Source organism: Larus michahellis, chromosome 2 (assembly GCF_964199755.1).
Source record: "Larus michahellis chromosome 2, bLarMic1.1, whole genome shotgun sequence".
Taxonomy (NCBI): Eukaryota; Metazoa; Chordata; class Aves; order Charadriiformes; family Laridae; genus Larus; species Larus michahellis.
In genome coordinates, this window is record NC_133897.1 from 58,492,901 (window position 1) to 58,511,673 (window position 18,773).

Genomic DNA, 18,773 nt, shown 5'->3' on the forward strand with positions numbered 1-18,773 from the left:
ATTCAGGAGTGCGTTATTCATTGGCGTTCTGCTTACGTTTCTGCCCACGTGTTTTTGCAGCCAGTGTTTGTTTCCCTTGGGAGACAAAGGGGTAGCTACTTAGATATTGAGTGTTAGCTCAGACTCTTCGTACCACGGGTAAATACCTACAAAGTCCTGTGAAAGCAAGGGGTACAAAGAGGAAACTTGCTATCTGCAGTAGATCTGATGCACGCATGGTTGCTTTCTAATTGGTTTCTTTTTGGTGACTAGGTACTGTCATCTTTGTGTGCTGAAATAGATTATCGTCTAGAAAAGCAGTGTGTTTATTTTCCAGTCCGTCAAAGAGGTTAATTGGAACTGCACTTCACTGAAAGGAAGAAGGCCTATGGTGTTGGTGGGTTGTTGGTTGGTTTGGGAGATCTTTTAATGTGGAGGGAAAACTGTTGTATATTGACTATGTCAGGTCAATCAGATGACTATTACTAGTAGTTGTGTGTGTTTGTGAAAATTACTGCATCACCCTGTTATCCAAGTAACTGCATAAACATGTTGCGATTGCCAGTCTCCCGGCCAGTGTAAGGAAATGGAAAAAGGAAGGGGAAAGGGGTGGGATGTGTGTGCTCAGCAATTATTGCAATTGTGATGAGTGTCATGTTCATGCTATTGTTGTTATTGTGATTGTGATTGAGTTTTAAGTGGGGAAGAAGAAACGCTAAGGAAAGACAATAAGAATTTGGGGATGGTAAAACTCAGAGGACAGATGATGTGAGACAAGTGAAGAAATGTGGAAGGGAGGAGAGAGAGGGTATTCGAGTGCATTGGAGCCCAGTAAATTTAAAGGGGACACACATCAAAACAATAGGAAGGTCATCGATGTCTACAGTGCCTGGGGTTTCCTACTTTGTTACTTCGGTAATTTCCATTTCTGTTGTCTAGGATCCCCAGCTGCTTTCTACCTGGACGGTCTTTTCACAGCTGTATGGCAGAGGAGAGACACACCACCAATCTCAGTATCTTAGGGTGAAGTCTCATCGCTTCAGCACTTGTTTGACCCTTCACTGAGTTAATTCAGTTTGCTAATCCCACAGAAAGTTGTTCATTTTAGCACATTTGAGTCAGTGTTGAATCAGCTTGGTGTGGTTTTTGGCAAACACTGGTGAAATGGGAGGAAGGGAGTATACTGCATGTCGTGAGGGAGGAGGCATGAATAGGATCTTCTCCATTAGCATATGGTTAGATGTTAAATCATCTAAAGGCATAATATGTAACTTCATCCTGACAGTGTCTCCTCTGTGCAAATCTAGATCTGGGATGTGCTGTAGTGAAATGGGTTTTATTTTATCGTACCATTTCTGGAGCAACAGTCTCTAAGAAGCAGATATATTTAGTCGAATGAGTTTGCAATAGCTACCATTCTTTTCTATGACTTGTTTTCTGACAGAAAATTTTTTTCTACCCGATTAACATATGTAGTCTGTCCTTTGGTCTTGAGACTATGTTTGGTGACTTAAGAAACCCAACAATGCAATCCTTTTTAATGATTTCCCTGTGATTTCAGTCCCGTGCTGACAGTATGTCACATCTCTTTTGGAGACACTTTGTATTATAATGAAAAGGTTGGCTCGTCATCTCAGAAATACCAAGCCCTGTGTCTGTTCACACATCTAGCATGGCATGCTTGGACCAAGGCATCCCTGGACTGGCGTGTCCATATGTTTTATTTCTTCTGGGTAGGCACGTCCTCCTCAAAAGTGCCTGCTTCTCTTTCAGTTGCCCAGAGTAATAGAAGTCCAAGGTGGACTGTCACATAAAATGGTTGTTTGCCTTTATCGGAAGTTTAAAGGCAAGATAGCTGAGTTAATCTTTCCTGTAAAGGCTCTACTTCAGCTATCCAAAGACAGAGATAAAACTGTCTGCTAAGCAAGAGGAACATGGGATAAGAAATCAGTGTGCCAAAGTAAGTGTACTGGAAATTCAGTTAGGCTGAAGGGGGGGAGGGTATGTGTGGGTTTAAACTTGCGGTGATATGACTGTTCTTTTGGAGCTTAAGTTTTTTTAGTTTTTTATTCAATCTGTCTTCCAGTGTAATTATTTAGAACAGAAAAAGTTGTTAGAAATGTTACTCAAAGCTTTCTTAAAATGTGTTGGTTATGCTTTCTGTATTAACATCTAAGGCAAAGGTTGGAGGTCTCTGTTACAGAACTAATGATACGTCTCTCTGTCCAAGTAGTTTATGGTATTAGTACCTCTTAAAACTTATTTTTCCTGTGGACATAATTGTTCTAGCCTTCATAGATCAGCAGTAAGCTTTAGTTTATTTCAAGCATGTTTCTTCCAAATAGAATTCATTTTCTTAAGGTTGGACTGACTACCTCTGCTATGTGAATCTCTTAACTTAAGATAAAGTTTTTCAGACCAGAAGCCATCATGGAAAGCCTCCCAGGAATTTGAGACATACACAGGTCTTCTTCTGTTGATAAAGAGAATTTCCAAGACTGCTCTTAACTTCACTAACCAAACCAACCATTTCTGTGTCCTAGTTGCCTGAGTGACAAGATGTTGTCATTTAGATACTTTTTTCCTGCTTCAGCAAAATGTTTATTTATGTGGCCTGGAAAAATAAGTAAACAAATACAAAGTGGGGAAAGGAATTAGTCATTGGAGTCTGATTCTTATACTTATCCCTGACTTAGCTTAAAGAATTAGATCATACATCTCCTTGTGTGGACACACAGAAAGCAATTCAGAATTAAAGCTGTCTCAACAGGCTTGACTCTGAACCTCTACAAGGATCCTTATCCTACTCTCACTTAAATAAACCAGCTCAGTCTTATTCTAGATAGATGTACCTGAAGTGCCGATGGTTGGCGGAAGAGACAGTCAAGATGCTTTTCTTGGCAATAATGTGAATAATGACAGAGTGAATGCATTAGATTGCGAAACCACCTCCTCTGTATGCAGATACCAGCAGCACTTAAGATACACCAGTGTGTTTTTTCCACTTCTGAATTGGGAATGAATACTAGATGGAAAGCTTCCTTACATTTTGCTGATGAGGAATAGTTTGCTTACAATGATTGTGAATGTCCCCCTCACTGCAGGATGAAGTATCTTCCCTGGTATGACTGCCAACCCCATAGGTCTTTTCTGTTTATTTTTCCTCCCGTTGTTAGCTACCATCACACTGGAGCTTTTAATGAGGTGATAAATTCCAGATGCTAGAACCTGCATGTTTCTAAAACTCTCCTTTTCAGGCTCTGTGGCATGTTTGTAATACAGCACAAATGTTTTGAGTATGAGTGGTAAGCACGTGGCTGATGTCACTGGGTCAGTGACGTAGTCACCCACAGGGAGGGGGCTGGCTGACTTGGAGAAAAGAGTTTTGATGCTATCCAGTATTGAGTTAACATTATTTCAGTTCAACCTTGTTGGATTATTGTGTGTCGAATTTTTTGATAATGTGATATTCTAAGAGAAGTAGTGAGAAAAAGAGAGTAACTGACTAGAGAATCAGAGAATAACTCGGGTGGGAAGGGTTTTCAGGAGACCTCCAGTCCAACCTCCTGCTTGGAGCAGTGTCAGCCGTGAGATGAGACCAGTTTGCTTAGTGCTTTAACCGGTTAGGTCTTGGGAGAACTCTAAGGAAGAAGACAGCACAACCTCTCTGGGCCACATGCTGCACTACTTGGCTGTCCTCATGGTGAATAAGTTTTTCCACATACCTCTTTTTGTTTTGGTTTACACCCATTGTTGTCCTCCCACCTTTCACCACTGGGAAGATCCTGGCTCCATCTTCTTAGTAACCTTCTCCTGGGTACTGTCAGGCTGCTCTTGGGTCCCTCTGAAGCTATTCCTTTCCTAGGCTGAACAAACCCAAGTCCCTCAACCTCTCCTCATAGGGCAAGTACCCCAGCCCTTGAATATCTTGGTGGCCCTTTGCTGAGCTCAGTACAGTTTATCGATTTCATTCTTTTTACTGGGGATGCCAAAACCAAATGTAGTATTTTAGATGTGGTCCAAGTGTGCAGTGAAAGGTGGTAGTTACTTCCCTTGTTGCACTGGCTAGGCTTCTGTTGACACAGTCCAGGATGCTGTTGGCCTTCATTGCTGTCACGGCACACTGCTGGCTCATGTTCAGCTTGCTGTCTTCCATGACATCTAGGGCCTTTTTAACAGAGCTTCTCCACAGACGGCAGGATGTTCATCCTTCCCACAGGCAAGGCTTTGCATTTGTTTTTGTTTAATTTTGTGAGGTTCCTGTCAGGCCATTTCTCCAACCAGGCTAGATCTTTGAGTGGCAGCCCCGCCCTTGAGCTCACTGGCTGATCCCCAGTTTGGTGCCATCTCCAAACTTGGTGAGAGTACTCTATCACCAGTTCCAGCAACATGCTTGTCAACAGGACAGGTCCAGACCTCTGTGGTACTACCAGCAATTACTTCATACTCTCTAGGGAGAGCATGACCCATTCACGGACCACTGTCCTCTGAGCCCCACCATCCGGACAGCATGTTTTTTTTACCTAACTAGCTGTCTGCCTGTCCAGGCTGTAACGTCTGAACTTGGGTACAAGAATATTGTGGAAGACGGTGTGGAAAGCCTTGCTGAAGTTGAGGTAAATGACATCTGCTGCTTTCTGGCTTGTCCACAGATACCATCCACTGCCAGTGTAGTGATTGAAGCTCTTCTTGCTGCACTTGATCTCCCTTGCAAGTATCAGTTGTAGGTGAGGTTTGGCTTTCCTAACATCACACCTACTTGTGTATGTGATGACTTCTAAACTCCTCCTTGGTAGCCTGTACCTGCTTCCACGTCCTGAATACTGACTTTTTGCATTGGAACTCAGCCATGGGTTCCCTATACAAGTATGTTTTGACTGGTCACCGTTGTGCTACTAGGTGAAAGACCTCCATAAAGAAAAATGGAAACTATCTGGAAGAAAATGTTACCGTTGCTGCTGACAAATATGTGAAGAATGGAAGAGACATACAGGAGTGCCATCTTGGAACCTCTTCTGATTCTTATCTGAAGCAGGACCTGAATTAATGTTAAAAGCATGTGCAGATGGAAGTGCTGTATTTTTAGGCTAATATGTTTCTGCTGTAGAAAATAGTTTACTGCAGACAGCTGTACATATATACACTTATGCTGATTAAAGCTGTTTAATTTTTCATTCAGAATTAGTATAAGAACGTTAATGTAAACCTAAAAAAAAAAAAGCCATGTTTGCTAATATTCTTCATATTTAAAATATGTTCCTGCCCTACATGGGAACGGTCAATTCTTTTTCTTATTTTGGAGGAGAATGCTGATTGTATTCTGTTTGTGGTGGGTTTTTTTCGTGGTTTTTGACATAAACTTCTTACGCATTTCCACACACCTCTTCCTTTGCAGCTTAAATTTTATTGTATTTATCACACAGTTGTATTCATCTGGGGTTTGAATGTAAGCCCTTATGTGCTTGGTCGTCCGCCCATAATAATGATTTTGTGCATTATCAAGAACGTGAAAAATGTTCGAGGTGAAAACAATAAAAAGGTGATTTATTTTTTTTCTCTTGCTGTTATTCAGGTAGCTTAGAGAGCACTTCTTCCACCAGCGTGTGTACAAGAGGCTGGGAAAAACCCCCAGTCTAGACACCGGGCTCGTTGCATGATGGTAGCTACTTTCTGTGCTCCACATCCTGTTATGTTTACTGCTTTTAATTAAGTTGGCTTTGCTGATGATACACTTAGCTTTCCCATTGCAATTACAGCCACATGAAGTGTCAGCAGGTGTGTGCTTAGGGCAATAATCTAGCTGTTGATTTATTCTTCCATTTGATTTGAAGCCAGCATGGAGGAGGGAGAGGGGAGGCAGCGTAATAGTTTTGCATGCTTCCAGGCGCCTTGAATGGCTGACACCATACAGAAACGGAGACCTGGATTCAGGCCAGGGCCACCAATTTAGCAGTGAGCAGCCACAGGAAGGGCCTGCTTGCATATGTACTTCAACACAAGAACGTAAGTGCACAGTTTAGATTGTGAAGGAAGACAGCAGTAATTATCAGACCATCTGTATATAAAGGCAACAAAACCCCACCACCATTGCTCAGTCCTGTGTGGCCTTAATAAGGAAGGGTACGAAACATCACAACTAGCTTCAGTTGCCTGTGCCCTTATGGTGGTATATTCTTGCTTCAAATAAGGGCCTAGATTCCCTAGATGTTGATGGATCTGTTGAGGCTGTAGTCTTGACTGCCGTAATCACCCAGCCACTCCATGCCTTGCCCAGCACTTGAATTTGCTTCAATGGATGGTAGTCCAATGCACAACCTGGGGAGAATTAGGTTACCAAATTAACAACTCATTCAACTTGCTAGGAGTGAGTCTTGAGAAGGGGAGAGGGATTTAATATCTCAGCTTTCACTGGCAATCAGGCAGGTGACTGACCTAATTTGAGATTTGAAGCTCTAAACGATTTTGGAGTTGGAGGCTGATCAGGCGTAGGCAGCCTATTCTGAGAAAGGGGAGGAAGGAGGAAAGGGAAGCAGTCTCTGTCTTCCAGTGGAGTCTGAAACCAGACTCTGTTCTGTCTGAGGTGGAGCAGGGACCCCAGTCCCACCCCCTCTCATTTCCAGAGGATGCACTAACCACAGTTGTGGCTTATCATGAGTTTTTCCTGTTGGGGCTGTTTGACTTTGAAACATTCATCGGAGCGTTAACTCCTCCATGTCCTGGGCAAGAACCCTAATGGGAGGCTGAGAATCAATTTCTTCTGGCGGCTTCTCAGTGGAACAGGTAGGCTTGTACCTGGTTTGAGCTCCAGTGGACAGTGTCACTTGACCCCAAAGTCGTCATGAAGCTTCTAACCTTTTCTGGATAGGGAGATCCAGAGTTAACATTTTGAAAGACGTGGTGGTACCTCACTGTTGTCCATTAGTACCTATGTCCTGCTCTGTGTATGATCCTGCACTGGCTTCAAGAAGAAAAAGGGTTTGCTATGCATTAGTATGTTAAATTCAGGCAGATAGCAAATTCATGGACACCCATCGCCCCCTGTCAGCAGATTGCTTATAATCTCCCAAAGCAGCGATGAGGTGCAGTAGGACTGCGTGCCCACTGGGAGCAGCTTGAGAGACAAAGAGCTAATCATCTGTTTAATAAGGGGCCTGATGATTAACTAGAAGTCCTCATTCCTGTTGGTATGAGAAATTTACAATTCCATCTCCAGAACATTAAAACTTGTCGTACAGATTATCTGTGTCTTATTTTTCTTAGATCCTTAAGCTATACTGTTTCTCTAATTTGTTCTGCGATAGAAAGGCCTGCAGCCTATGTTGAAAAATGGCTATTTAAGGTACCATATACTGCCACCGGACAAAGCCCCAGACCACATCAATTCTCACTATGTTTTGGTGCAAGAGGAGCGGGAAAATTTCTAGATGGATATGTGCTGGCCAGAAAGCCACGTGGTGAGACTTGCTGCCTTTACAGACAACAAGGAGAGTCCCTCTGTAGGGTGGCTTTCCTCTTGGGATCTGAGAAGAGAGGGCTGGGGTTAAGGCCGGCCATTGGATAGCAGAAGGTTTGTAAAAGGGTTGGTTTTATAGGAGCAGCTGAGCAAATATTTCTCATCCCATCAGAAGGGGGAGGGGAGGATTTACCTTATTCTGCTAAATTCTTGCACAGAGAGGGTCTTTATAGGCTCTTCACCTGGAGAATAATTGAGAAATAATCCCTTTTTCAGCTGTTGTCTGCTCTTGTTTTTCATGTCTGTGTGAAGGACAGGAGCCAAGTACCTTGTCTCACTGTAGGACGTTTTAGTTGTGTCAAAGCGGACAGGAATCTAATCTGAGCAAATATTGTTTCTGTCTCTGTTGTTCTACTCTGTAGAAAAAATGACCTGACAGCCGCTTTCCTCCTTTCTGCCTTAGGTTTTCTTGTGTAGTTAAGGGCTGAGTGATTTATCAAGTACTCTCTAGTGCTCTCCTGGCTACCAGTGGCAGTGTTTTACTCTCAAGTGCAGATGTTCTACTGAGGTCATGGCTGCATTCATCTATGAAGCAGTTGTATTTGTTATATATATAATTATATATTTGCCAAAATCTGACCCATGTTTCACAATGCACTGTTCTTGCACGTTCTGAGGGATCACCTTTGCTATATATAAGAAAAGAAGAGAAATGCTTTTGGATGCTGAGAACCAGTGACTGCAGGTAACTGTGCTGGAGTTGTGTCCCTGCTGAAAATTAGGCCGTGTACGCAGACATGCCAAGGAGTCGCAACCACCTCTAAGACTAAGGCTGGAAGGTAGATGTTGCCTATCACTCAGCTCCACCAGGCAAAGACCTTGGTGTGTTACTGCTCCTCAAGCGTTTAAGTGAATGCCGGTGGAGGGATGTGGCCTTTGTGTTGGAGTGTCTTTCTGGAAAGAGATTAAACCACTTCGAGACTCGGACATAGTTCCTTAGGTGGAACTCCTGAGTGCAGAGTTGGACTCTGTGTTTCAATTCGCGTGTTCAGTGGGCTGCTGTAGCAAAACAGATTCCTTAGAATAACCTCTCCACCATGCTTGTAGCATTAAGCTCCTCCACTTGTCTGGTGGTCCGCACCATGTATGCAGTCAATAACCTGGGTCTTTCCTTACATAGCAGTACAGGCAATGGCTTTGCTTTGAAAACCACTTTAAAAAGTGGTTGAAAGATAGAAATGCACATACAGAATGGTCTGAAATGAATTAATCAATGGTGAAATAAACTTGGTAGAAAAATAACTCCCTCGGTTACTTGATACACCTTTTATTGATCTCCTCATTCCTCATCCTTCAGATCTAATTCTGAGTCTTGTGGCAGTGTAGTCCCATTGAACTCAGTGGCATTACTCCTCATTCGTAGCACAGCCAAGACTCTTGAGTGTCACCAGAATTGTTTCTGCTAGTCACTTTGTGGTGGTTGCCTGCTTTTTTTTTTTCTTTTTGTTTCACGGCTCGTTTGATTTTTCTCTGTTCAGCATCACTGTATCCTGGCAGCTGAGTTCCAAGCAGACTAAATCTTTTTTCTTTTATTTTAATTTTTTTGTCATAGAACAAGTAAATACATATGCATGCTTCAGCTGTCTGCCTTCATCTGTTCAATGAGCCTTCTGATTTTGAGGGCCCAGCATTCAGTCTGGCTGGAGGTGACCCAATCTTTGGTGGTCAATCCCTTCCAGTTCTTGTGAGCGCTTGTGGTTCTCCTTCTGGTCTTTTGCCTGTGCCAGTATTAGGACCATGAAATCACGGAATTTCAGAGTTGGCACTTCCTTAGCTTCATCTGATGCTATTAGCTATCTCCCCAAAATCTTTCTCTTCTGTTTTTAGTTTTGGTCTGTTGTTACATGCTCCTTTACTGAGCTTCCTGGCTCCCTTTTGTTACCTCCAATTTAAAAAACTGCCAGTGCTTCTTGTATTCCAGTGAATCCCAGTTTGCTTCATAGACCTTGCATACATGCAGCAAGCATTTAACCTCTCGCTGGTATGCAGCCTTTTTTGGAATTAAAGTCCTGCTTGTCTACAGAACACTGGTTAGAAATGATGCAGTTTACTGTATCTGGTTGATGGGGGTAAGTTGTAGTTTTCTTTCACCCTCCCATCCTCCATCCCTCCGTCTGCAGTAGGGTTTCCGCCACTACATATGGGTTAACAATTTATGTTTTGTTTTACTCCTCCAAAAGACATTGCTAATCAAACATCTTAAATCAGTTTTTGGCACGTATGCAAACAGTTTAGAGAGAAAACCTAAGAACGCTACAGCCTGCATTTCAAAGGGGTGTCTTGATGGGGAATATCCGTGTGGGGTGAGGACAGGGGATGTTGTCAGATCACTGTGGCTATACAGTCTGCTGAAGACTCTAATCCTTGCTTTACCTCTTTAATTTCTCCAGTTTTCAGCAAGTGCCAATCAGGGAATTATTTGTAGATGCAGTTCTTTCCTGCGGAAGTTCTGCTAAGAAAGGGGCTTGTTCAGCTGTGTAGATGCAGGCATAAATGGAAAAGAGCTTCTGGATCATTTCATTGAGCAGTTATTATTGACAGAACACATGCAAGTATGGGGTTTGTTTGTGGGGTTTGGGTCATACCGTATACCCTTAAGTGAAACTTTGCTTTGCTTGTCCATTAAGGAACGAAGTTCAGTGTCATGGTTTAAGTGTGAACCCATACAAAAAACTTGTTGCTGTGATCTGACGTGCAGTCTAACTTTGATCTCTGACACAGCAGTTCCGTGGTGTGCTAGCAGTACAAGTCATTGGACATGCAGATGCATTCATTTCACTCTACTGAATTATAAATTAAAAGATGTACCTTCTAAATCATAAATCACATTGCAGACAGTTTTCAAAAGAGAGGCCGCATGCTTGGTGATGTTGCAGATTAGCAAAATAACTAATGGATCATGTCTTATCCTGTGTAATGGGTTAAATTTTGATCTGTAAAACGAGTATTGCCCTACGGAAATGCAGTTCTTGGGATCAGTGTTGATGTGTGAAAGAGGGAAATTGGCTTTAGAAATGTCTTCTGTAGGGGATGGCCTCAGTCCAGTTCAGATCAATAGTAAGGCTCGCTCTTCTTCAGCTGGCATTGGGCACAACCGGTTCTTCTCTGTTAAGCAGAGCTGAAGCACAAGTTTAATTTAAAGGATATGCATGTCAATTCAATAAATGCAAGTGTGTGTGCCTAATTGTTTTTTTTTTTTTTCTGAACCAGGGCCTTAATTCTGCTGGGATTTGCTGTCAGGCAATAAGAAATACTACATCAAGACTGATTATACTTAAGCTTGTATGTTACTCCGTTAATAAGCTGATTGTATTGTTGCCTTTTGCCTGCTAATAAATATGGCTTTAGTAAGTAAGTTCATTTTCTTGTCATTGAGATCGACATTGGCAGAAGTCGTGTTGTTTTTTCGTAGCGCATTGAATCAAGGACAAGAGATCAGCGGAGCTCCTGCGGTACCCTGACAGCAGTATCGGCAAATGGGCCGTTTGTTCTTCCAGTCTTTTTTGGCGCTGCTGGGGATACAAACAGCAAGTTGTTATTGTGGTATCATCCTTGGTTCCAGGCTTCTGTGTCTGTACTCGCAAGGCATGCAAAATCAAGCACCTGTTTGGTTTTACAGGTAAAAAGTGAAAGGGTTATGAGCGTCAGATCTCAAAGGGATTTCCCTCCAAGCCATGATACTGACTTAGCTTCACAGATCCACCCGGCAAATGCAGTGCTTAGCCTTGAATGAGTTGCCTGGGAAAGTTTGCTGGTTGCTGTAAAATGGAGCTTCTCTACACCCAGCCCTAGTGAGAGACTCCTCCAGCCTTTGCAGCATCGTTTTCAGCCACTTGAAAGTGCAATCATCCGTGTAGGAGGCAGAACTTCTCTTTGATGGCCTGTTTGTTTGCCATTCAGTGGTCTCAGGAGCTTCATAAACATTCAGCAGTTGAGCCTTTCTGTCTTCCAGCTGGTACTTTAGTCGTCTTTTTCAGGAAGAAAAGCTAAGCCACTGAGGCTCAAAAAATTATGCTGACTTGTAGCCTAGACAATTTGGAGATTAAAAATAAAAAGTAAATTGAGGTACTATAGTCACTGTACAGAAGCTGTTTTAATTTTGGTGGTTTGAGTGACCATAATTATATATTTTAAAATAGCATTTTCCCATCTCTTCTGGCTCTGGAGAAAACAGATGCAAAATAAGTGAGGCAAGGGTGGGCACGAGGGAGGCCTACGTGCAACCTCCCCGGGCTCTCTGTTAGAGTTTAACTTTTAATGCAAGTTCAGTTCGTGGGGCTTGATGCGGGGAGGGGCTTTGGGGTCAGAGGCCAGCCTGGTGCATCCACTCCCCATCCTGCCTGTAGTCAGGTGTAGGTGTCTGGGCTGGCAGAACCAGCCAGTGGAGGCAGAGATAGACTGCTCACATCCCTAAAATCCTTCTATAATTTGGCCTTCCTTGCCTCAAGAAGGACTACAAGAGGGCAGTCCCCCGGCGATGTTGGGAACTCATTCCCTTTCTTTCATGGATATGAGTGTGGCTCTTTCTTTTAAAATGTGGAGCAGCAGGAATGGGTGGGAAGCTTTTTTTATTTGCTAGCAAAGGTTGCCCGCAAAGGAAGAGGTCAACATTCAGTTGCCACCTTCACCTCATTCCTTCTAGATTTACAGGCTCTGTTTCCAGTATCTAGATCTGCTTTTCTGTCCTGACAAACCTTAAGAAGTCCTTGCTGCGCAGCATCAGCAAAAGGAGCAAGTGCCCGTCAACGTGGATGAGGTACTCCAACCACAAGTGTGTTAAAGAGCAAAGTGGGCACCATGACCACTGTTTTAACAGAAGGCAGCAGCTGCCACCCCATTTTGGAAGAGGCCTGATTCTGTCCGTGCATTTAACATATGTCTTGAAAACTCCCGTTGGGCTGATCCACTTGGGTAGCATGGAGGAATGCTTAATTTCTTGGTCTCGATTGGACTGAAGCTAATGCTGACTTGCTGAGTCTTGTTATAAGTTTTGTATAAGGTTTTTTTTTTATAAGTGTTTTACAAGTTTTGTATAAGTTTTGTGATATCTGGTGGCTTTGAGTTAGAGCAGTTGTTAGGATCCTGGCAAGCTTTAAAGAAGAAAGGTCAGAGACTGGGTCACTTTCAGGTTCAGGGATGGCAAAGTGGGTGTTTTCTCTTTCGGCATGAGCAACTTACTCTGCTTGAGTCTCGGACCGGGTGCCTGAGTGTATTGGTGGACCTTGCTGTGCTGATGCTGTCAGATCCTCCGGCTTGCTTAAATAAATCCTGCCTATTTGTCATCAGAAGAGCGTGTAACTGTTTTTACTTGCAAAACAACTGATTATGTATCCAGAGAGCTTCCTCCTCTGGCCCCAATTAAAGGCTGAAGCCTATGTGACTGGACGTATTTTGTGAGTGAAAGCTTGTTAATTGAGCATGTAAATGTTTAATTGTCTATACAGTTATCCAATTGATTTTTTTTTTGAGCTTTGCGTACAAATATGGGAGCACAGTCATGCAGTTGAGCGAATTTTCCAAAACCAGATGCTTAATTAAATCTGTGCATTGAGCATACAAATGCGAACACCGTTAAAAAGATTGATCCAGTTGTGGTAACCTCCTCTTTTCTTTTGTCGTGTTGGTATGCTAATCTGAATATGTTCATCCGAGTCTGTCGCGTGCTACAGTTTCTGTATTACCTTTGTCCTCTTTCCTACTATATACGTAGAGTGTTTCATCGGTGTTGGAAATAGCAGTTACCATAGAAATTTTCAGAGGATGCTGAATGTATGTGCTGGCTTTTAGTGGAGTTGTGCTTACAGTGGTTGGTGCTATAATGCCTTTAAAAAGGTTCCATTCCACATGAAATATTAATGTGAATTGGGGGGCTGGAGGGTGTTAGGAGAAAGCCTACTTAAATAATGGGAGTTGTTGGCAGTTGCAGTCCAGTGCAACTTCTGAGAAGCAAAAAATGCCATTACGTTTGCAAATAACAGTACGCTTGAAATTTGCTCTGCACTGGGTCATTTCTCTGTTTTGAAGCTGCTGATTTGCAAAGAATGAGTGATCTGGCAGTTTTAACCTTGCAATTCTTGTTTGATGCAGTGAATAAAACCCCAAATGGCTCATGTTTGAGGTCTGCAGCGTTTGCTTAGTGTGAAAGAAAACACAGTAATACTGCTTTTCTTTATAATGTGTCTGCTTTGTATAGAATTAAACGCTACATTCAGTATTTTTGAGGTGGCTCTAAAATAAGTCAATAAGAAAGTAGTTTCAATAACATGCAAAAAGTTCCTGAATACTGATAGAGCTCTGCCACGGATGCGTACATGTGATTGACAACTTTATCTGGCCAAGGGTAGTCTGTTCTTATTCATAGACCCACAGAATGGTTTGGGTTGGAAGGAACCTCCAAAGATCATCTAGTCCAATCCCCCTGCCATGGGCAGGGACACCTTTCATTAGATCAGGTTGCTCAAAGCCCCGTCCAGCCTGACCTTGAACACTTCCAGGAGGCTATTCCTCCCAAGCTCACGGCTTGGGACGGGGGGCGAGAGGGGCATCAGGGTCGGGGATGCGGTTTTACTCTGAGTGACAACCACTTCCCTGACACTCTTTTCTCTATTTCTCTGCAGATGTCGCTCCTATGAGGATTGCTGTGGTTCAAGATGCTGTGTAAGAGCTCTCTCTATCCAGCGACTATGGTATTTTTGGTAGGTCAGAGTCTTTGGCAGTTTTATGCTTGTCCTGTTCTTGTCTTGTTTGTAGGACTTGAATCAGGGCATTGCTATCCCTAATATGTTAAAGTGAATGCTTTATTCAGTAATGTGTATGTGTAAACATAAACGCAAGGACTTTGGTTTTTTGCTTATAAAATTCTCACGATGTAGTGAAAAAACACTGGAAAAGGAGGTTACTCATGTCAAGTTGACCTTTCCTGCTTCTGTATCATGCTTGTCTGTACAGGCAACAGTCCCACTTTTGTCCAAAATTGCTGAATTCCTTATGCTTGTCCCAGCTACTAGCAAGCGTCAGCGTTTGTCCAGTTTTGTTGGGCACTCAGTTTTAAAAGAGGATTGTATAAGGAGGATTGTCCATTTAGGCAGCTGACTTGAGGTTTCCGTTAAAAAGGAAGAGAAGTACATTTATGACTTTGAGGATTTCACTGGAGATGACAGCAAGGGACAAGAAGGCAGAAAGATTTGAGCTTGTGAAACCAGCAGCTCGGTAATCTGGATAAAGCTTGAACTAATCACTGTTATATGCATAATGAAAAAATAAGGTAACTTCTTTTTGGAGTAGAATTTAAGAAAGCACCTGAATAAAACCTTCTCATTACAGTAGAAAGAAAGCAGAAGCTCTCCTACAAAACCTGATTTCAAGCATTTTTATGTAGAATTTGAAGACCGCTTAAAAAAAAAGCCTTCAAAATTGAAACAAATAAACACTGAAAACCAGAAGCCTGATATGTACTATAATACGGAGATTTCCCGAAGCTGACTGTGGGATTTCAGTGTACAATCCTTACTGATATAACTGAAGAGCTCTGCATCTCAATCCCTGGGGTGACGTCGTAAATCTCTGTTTTTCTGTTCAGAACAAATCCTTTGCAGGAACGCTGCCAAAAGGGAATGTATTAATATTGGCTCAGGGGAACAGGACCTCCTTCTGCTCTCATTTCCATCGTAGAAACAAGAACAGAATTTGACCCTTTGCATGAAATACCTCTCTCTGCCATGCAGTGTCACACTCTTCTTGGGCACCTGTGAATGCTTTAGAGGAGATGAGTAGGGTATGTAGGCTTGCCTCTGTGCCAGCTTCCATCCCTTTCAAAAGAGCACAGTTGTCATTGTCTTCCAGTAAAGGGCCCTGAAATGAGTTGGCAATTAACGGCAGAAGAACCATTTGGGTTTACGGGAGCTTGCATCAGTCACTTGCATGTATGATAACTAATCAAGTTATAACAGTGAAATCCACTGTTTGAAGAACAAAATCTTCTGATGTGCTCTTCCTGCCTGTCCTGTTTCCACAGAAGCAGGGCAAGGGAATGATGGGGACAGATTAGTCAGGTCAGAAAAGGAGCTGAGAGTAGAAGAACTGAAGCAAAATTATGTCCTTTTCCTTGAGAATGTATATCCCATCTAGGAAGCACAAAGCAAAGCTTGTCATCTTCAGTGCTGAATGCTTCAGTCTTCTGGCTTGAGCTTAAATGCCAGCTACTAGATTTCCCATGGGAGACAAAATTGCTGGGTTGAGTCATTTAAGAACATCTAATAATCTTCTTTTAAGGGCAACTGCAGAATAGCATTCCTCTTTGTACAGCCAGTCCCCCACAAACCTCCTCGCCAGCCTCAATGCTGTAAAAGCGAGGCTTGTGTCCAGGAGATACAGTTTGAAACTGTAGGGACCTGGAATTTCAGTTCGGCATCCTGGTAGCAAAGGTCATGTATGAACCTGGACTTCCCAACGTTCAAGGGCATTTTAGTTTCAGATTTGTGTTTTCAGCATCGTCCAATAGTACGAGTTGCTACAGATGTCCGTATTATATCCATAAGTGCCCCAAGATACGGCTATCTTAAATGGCACGGGCCTGCTCTCAAGTGATAACCTATTTAAGAAACCACGATAAAACTCATAGGCTGATGATTGCTACATGATTCTCTGTTGCTGTCAACAAACAATATGAATGCGGGTGGGTTTTGACTTCACTCTTCTCTTTGCCTAGGTTCCTTTTGATGATGGGAGTTTTGTTTTGTTGTGGAGCTGGTTTCTTTATCCGAAGGCGGATGTACCCTCCTCCACTAGTAGAAGAACCTACTTTTAACGTGTCTTACACCAGACAGCCAGTCAACACTGCATCAGGTCAGAGACTGCTCATTAAACAAGTTTCACTAATTTCTTAAATTTGCCAAGGCATTTAAAAAGAGTGGGTTTGGGGGTTTTTTTGTTTGTTTTTTGGAAACTATGGGATTTGGACAAGGGATTGCACTGCACTAAACCATGCAGCCACCTCCTGTGATGAGCGAAGACTTCTGCCTTCCAAACTACATAATTCAGCCGCAGCAGTGTTTTTGAAACACAGGGTGATGGGATTTTCAGTTCCTTTCTGTTGCAGTTCCTAATACCTTTACAGCTGTGTGTCCATGCATGGAAGGAGGATAGCAAGTTCTCACCTTGCAGCATAGGCAAAAATGATAGGTATCCAAAAATCCAGTGACATGAAGGAAGAGTTTTAAATACAGTTGGTAACATTTGGCAGAGGTGAAGGAAAGCCTAAAATTTTTCTTCCATGCTCTAGCTATCTTCTAAGTCTTCTCTTTTTGATTTGCCTTTCATGCGCTGGGCTACTGTTTTTCTGCAGCAGTGGTCCTTCTCCCCTTCTCAGTCTGATTGCTCACTGGTCAGCAATGGCTGGGAGCATGAGGAGGATCTACCTAGTGATGGCTCTTCTGCCAATACTGCTTTCTGAGTTTCCTATATTTCTTCCCCTTTGGCTGTTATATAGACCCAGTTGGGAGAATCCAGCAAAATAAGAGTCACCTGTAAGCAGAAGACGTTTGTGCCTTATGGGAGCGTTTTGAATCCAGCTGTCTGTAGTTGGAAGACCTTCCGTAGTGCTCAGATTGTATCTGAGTGCACGCTCAGGTGCTTGCCTTCTCCCGGCCTCAGCAAGGCCAAACTGAGACATTTTTAACCACTCTCCAGATTGTGTGAGCCAGTGCTAACTTGTGCCTGCGCAAGTACGCACATACACGCGTGCAGGTACGCTTGGTACGCTGACACTTTTCCTCCCAAACTGTCATTTTGCCGCATATTGTATTAGAGAGTGCTGAAGCCAGATGATCATTATCTTTTCTGACAACTTCTTGGGAATTGGCAATTTTTCTTTGCTTCCTACTGGCTTGGAAGTGGAAATACAACTGAATGTTTTATATTGAGAAGAGGGGATCTCTCTGAAAGTTTGCCGCTTCGAACCTCTATCAAAAATCATCTTCGGAACATCTGTGTAATATTGTGGCTGCATCAATACAGCCTCCTTAGAAAAGTGTCCTCAACCCCTTTCTAGCTATCTGTGACTACGAGCGTTGTGCAGGGAGGCGCCATTGAGGCTCTCTCCCCTCTCGTGCCAGCTATTGCACGCCCACGTGCCTCGCACAGACTTCGGAAATGCTCTGTCTTGCATCCTTAAGCACATCCCCATTTCCCCCCTCTCTCTCACAGGTCTAAAGGGATAAAAAGATGTTACAGGCACAAGCTAACGTTTTATTCACCCTCTTTGTATAAAAATACTAAGAGGTTTTTCTAGGTCTTCCATTCTGCATCTGTTTTTCTGCTTGACTGAACAAACATTTCCACAGAGAGTATTTATCGGGAGGGAGCCAAACTAAACTATATTTTTAAGCCTGAAAAATAATCTCAAGATTATGTGAACAGGGAGCGTCTTTGGTTGGATTGCCGAATACTGGATTTAATTTTAGAACACGGTTTTAGTTTTTCTTTGCAAACTTGGGCAAATATAAAATAGGGACAAGCCCTTTGGCGACCTGCTTATGCCACCTGCTTCCAGACTGTTATTACTGTTTCTTAAAGCTTTGTACTCTGAGCTGACCCCACCAAATATTTTTTTTTCTACTTTTCCTACTGTTCTAGGAATATTCAACAGCAAAAGCAATGGAAATTAGCCAAGTTCTCATTTTTGTCTAGCTTTCCAGATTTGGTAGCAGTAGCCAGCTCACAGTTGAGGTGGAGCCATTGAAACGTGGCTCCTTGCCCATCTCCCTCCTTCCCTGCAGAGATAACGGCAGCATCTTCTGCCATCCCAGCAGCAGCCTGAAGGTGGGAGTGCTTTTTCTGTGGGCCTGACTGGGAAAATAGACTGCACACCTCACCTACAAGCAGCAGTTTGCAGACCTGGTGGTATCTTTTCACTGTAGCTCTGGCCTACATAGCCCCAAACTGTCAGTTCAGGTGCTAGAAAAAGTTAGGTCCTTTTGTAGACACTTAAGAAATACTTACTGAGATGATCCCACGCAGAAGCTGATATTCAGATGGTGTTTTCTGCTGGCTTTAATGGACTGAAAAAATATCTCAAAAGATTGGTGTCCACACTCCCTCCACCGCCCCCACCCCCCCAAATTCAATAATAATACACACAAGTTTTAATGCAAACAGTTATTTTCCTAAAGAGCGAGCTGCAGTGAGCTGCCTCAGTCTCTCCCATTTCCCCAGGTGGACGGAAACTGCAGAAATGCAGAGCTGGGTGGGATTTAACTTTAAAGCAAAAAAGCTTAAGAAAAAG

General features: G+C 42.9%; 1 protein-coding gene across 1 annotated transcript in view; it reads left to right on the top strand.

Annotated features, from left to right (window-relative positions):
• Nucleotides 1-18,773, top strand: part of VOPP1 (VOPP1 WW domain binding protein) — a 66,977-nt gene that overhangs the window by 43,879 nt on the left and 4,325 nt on the right. Inside the window, exons 3-4 of the mRNA XM_074575633.1 lie at nucleotides 14,110-14,187; nucleotides 16,200-16,336. Of these exons, the coding sequence (XP_074431734.1) occupies nucleotides 14,110-14,187; nucleotides 16,200-16,336 (215 nt within the window). The remainder of the gene's footprint in view (nucleotides 1-14,109; nucleotides 14,188-16,199; nucleotides 16,337-18,773) is intronic.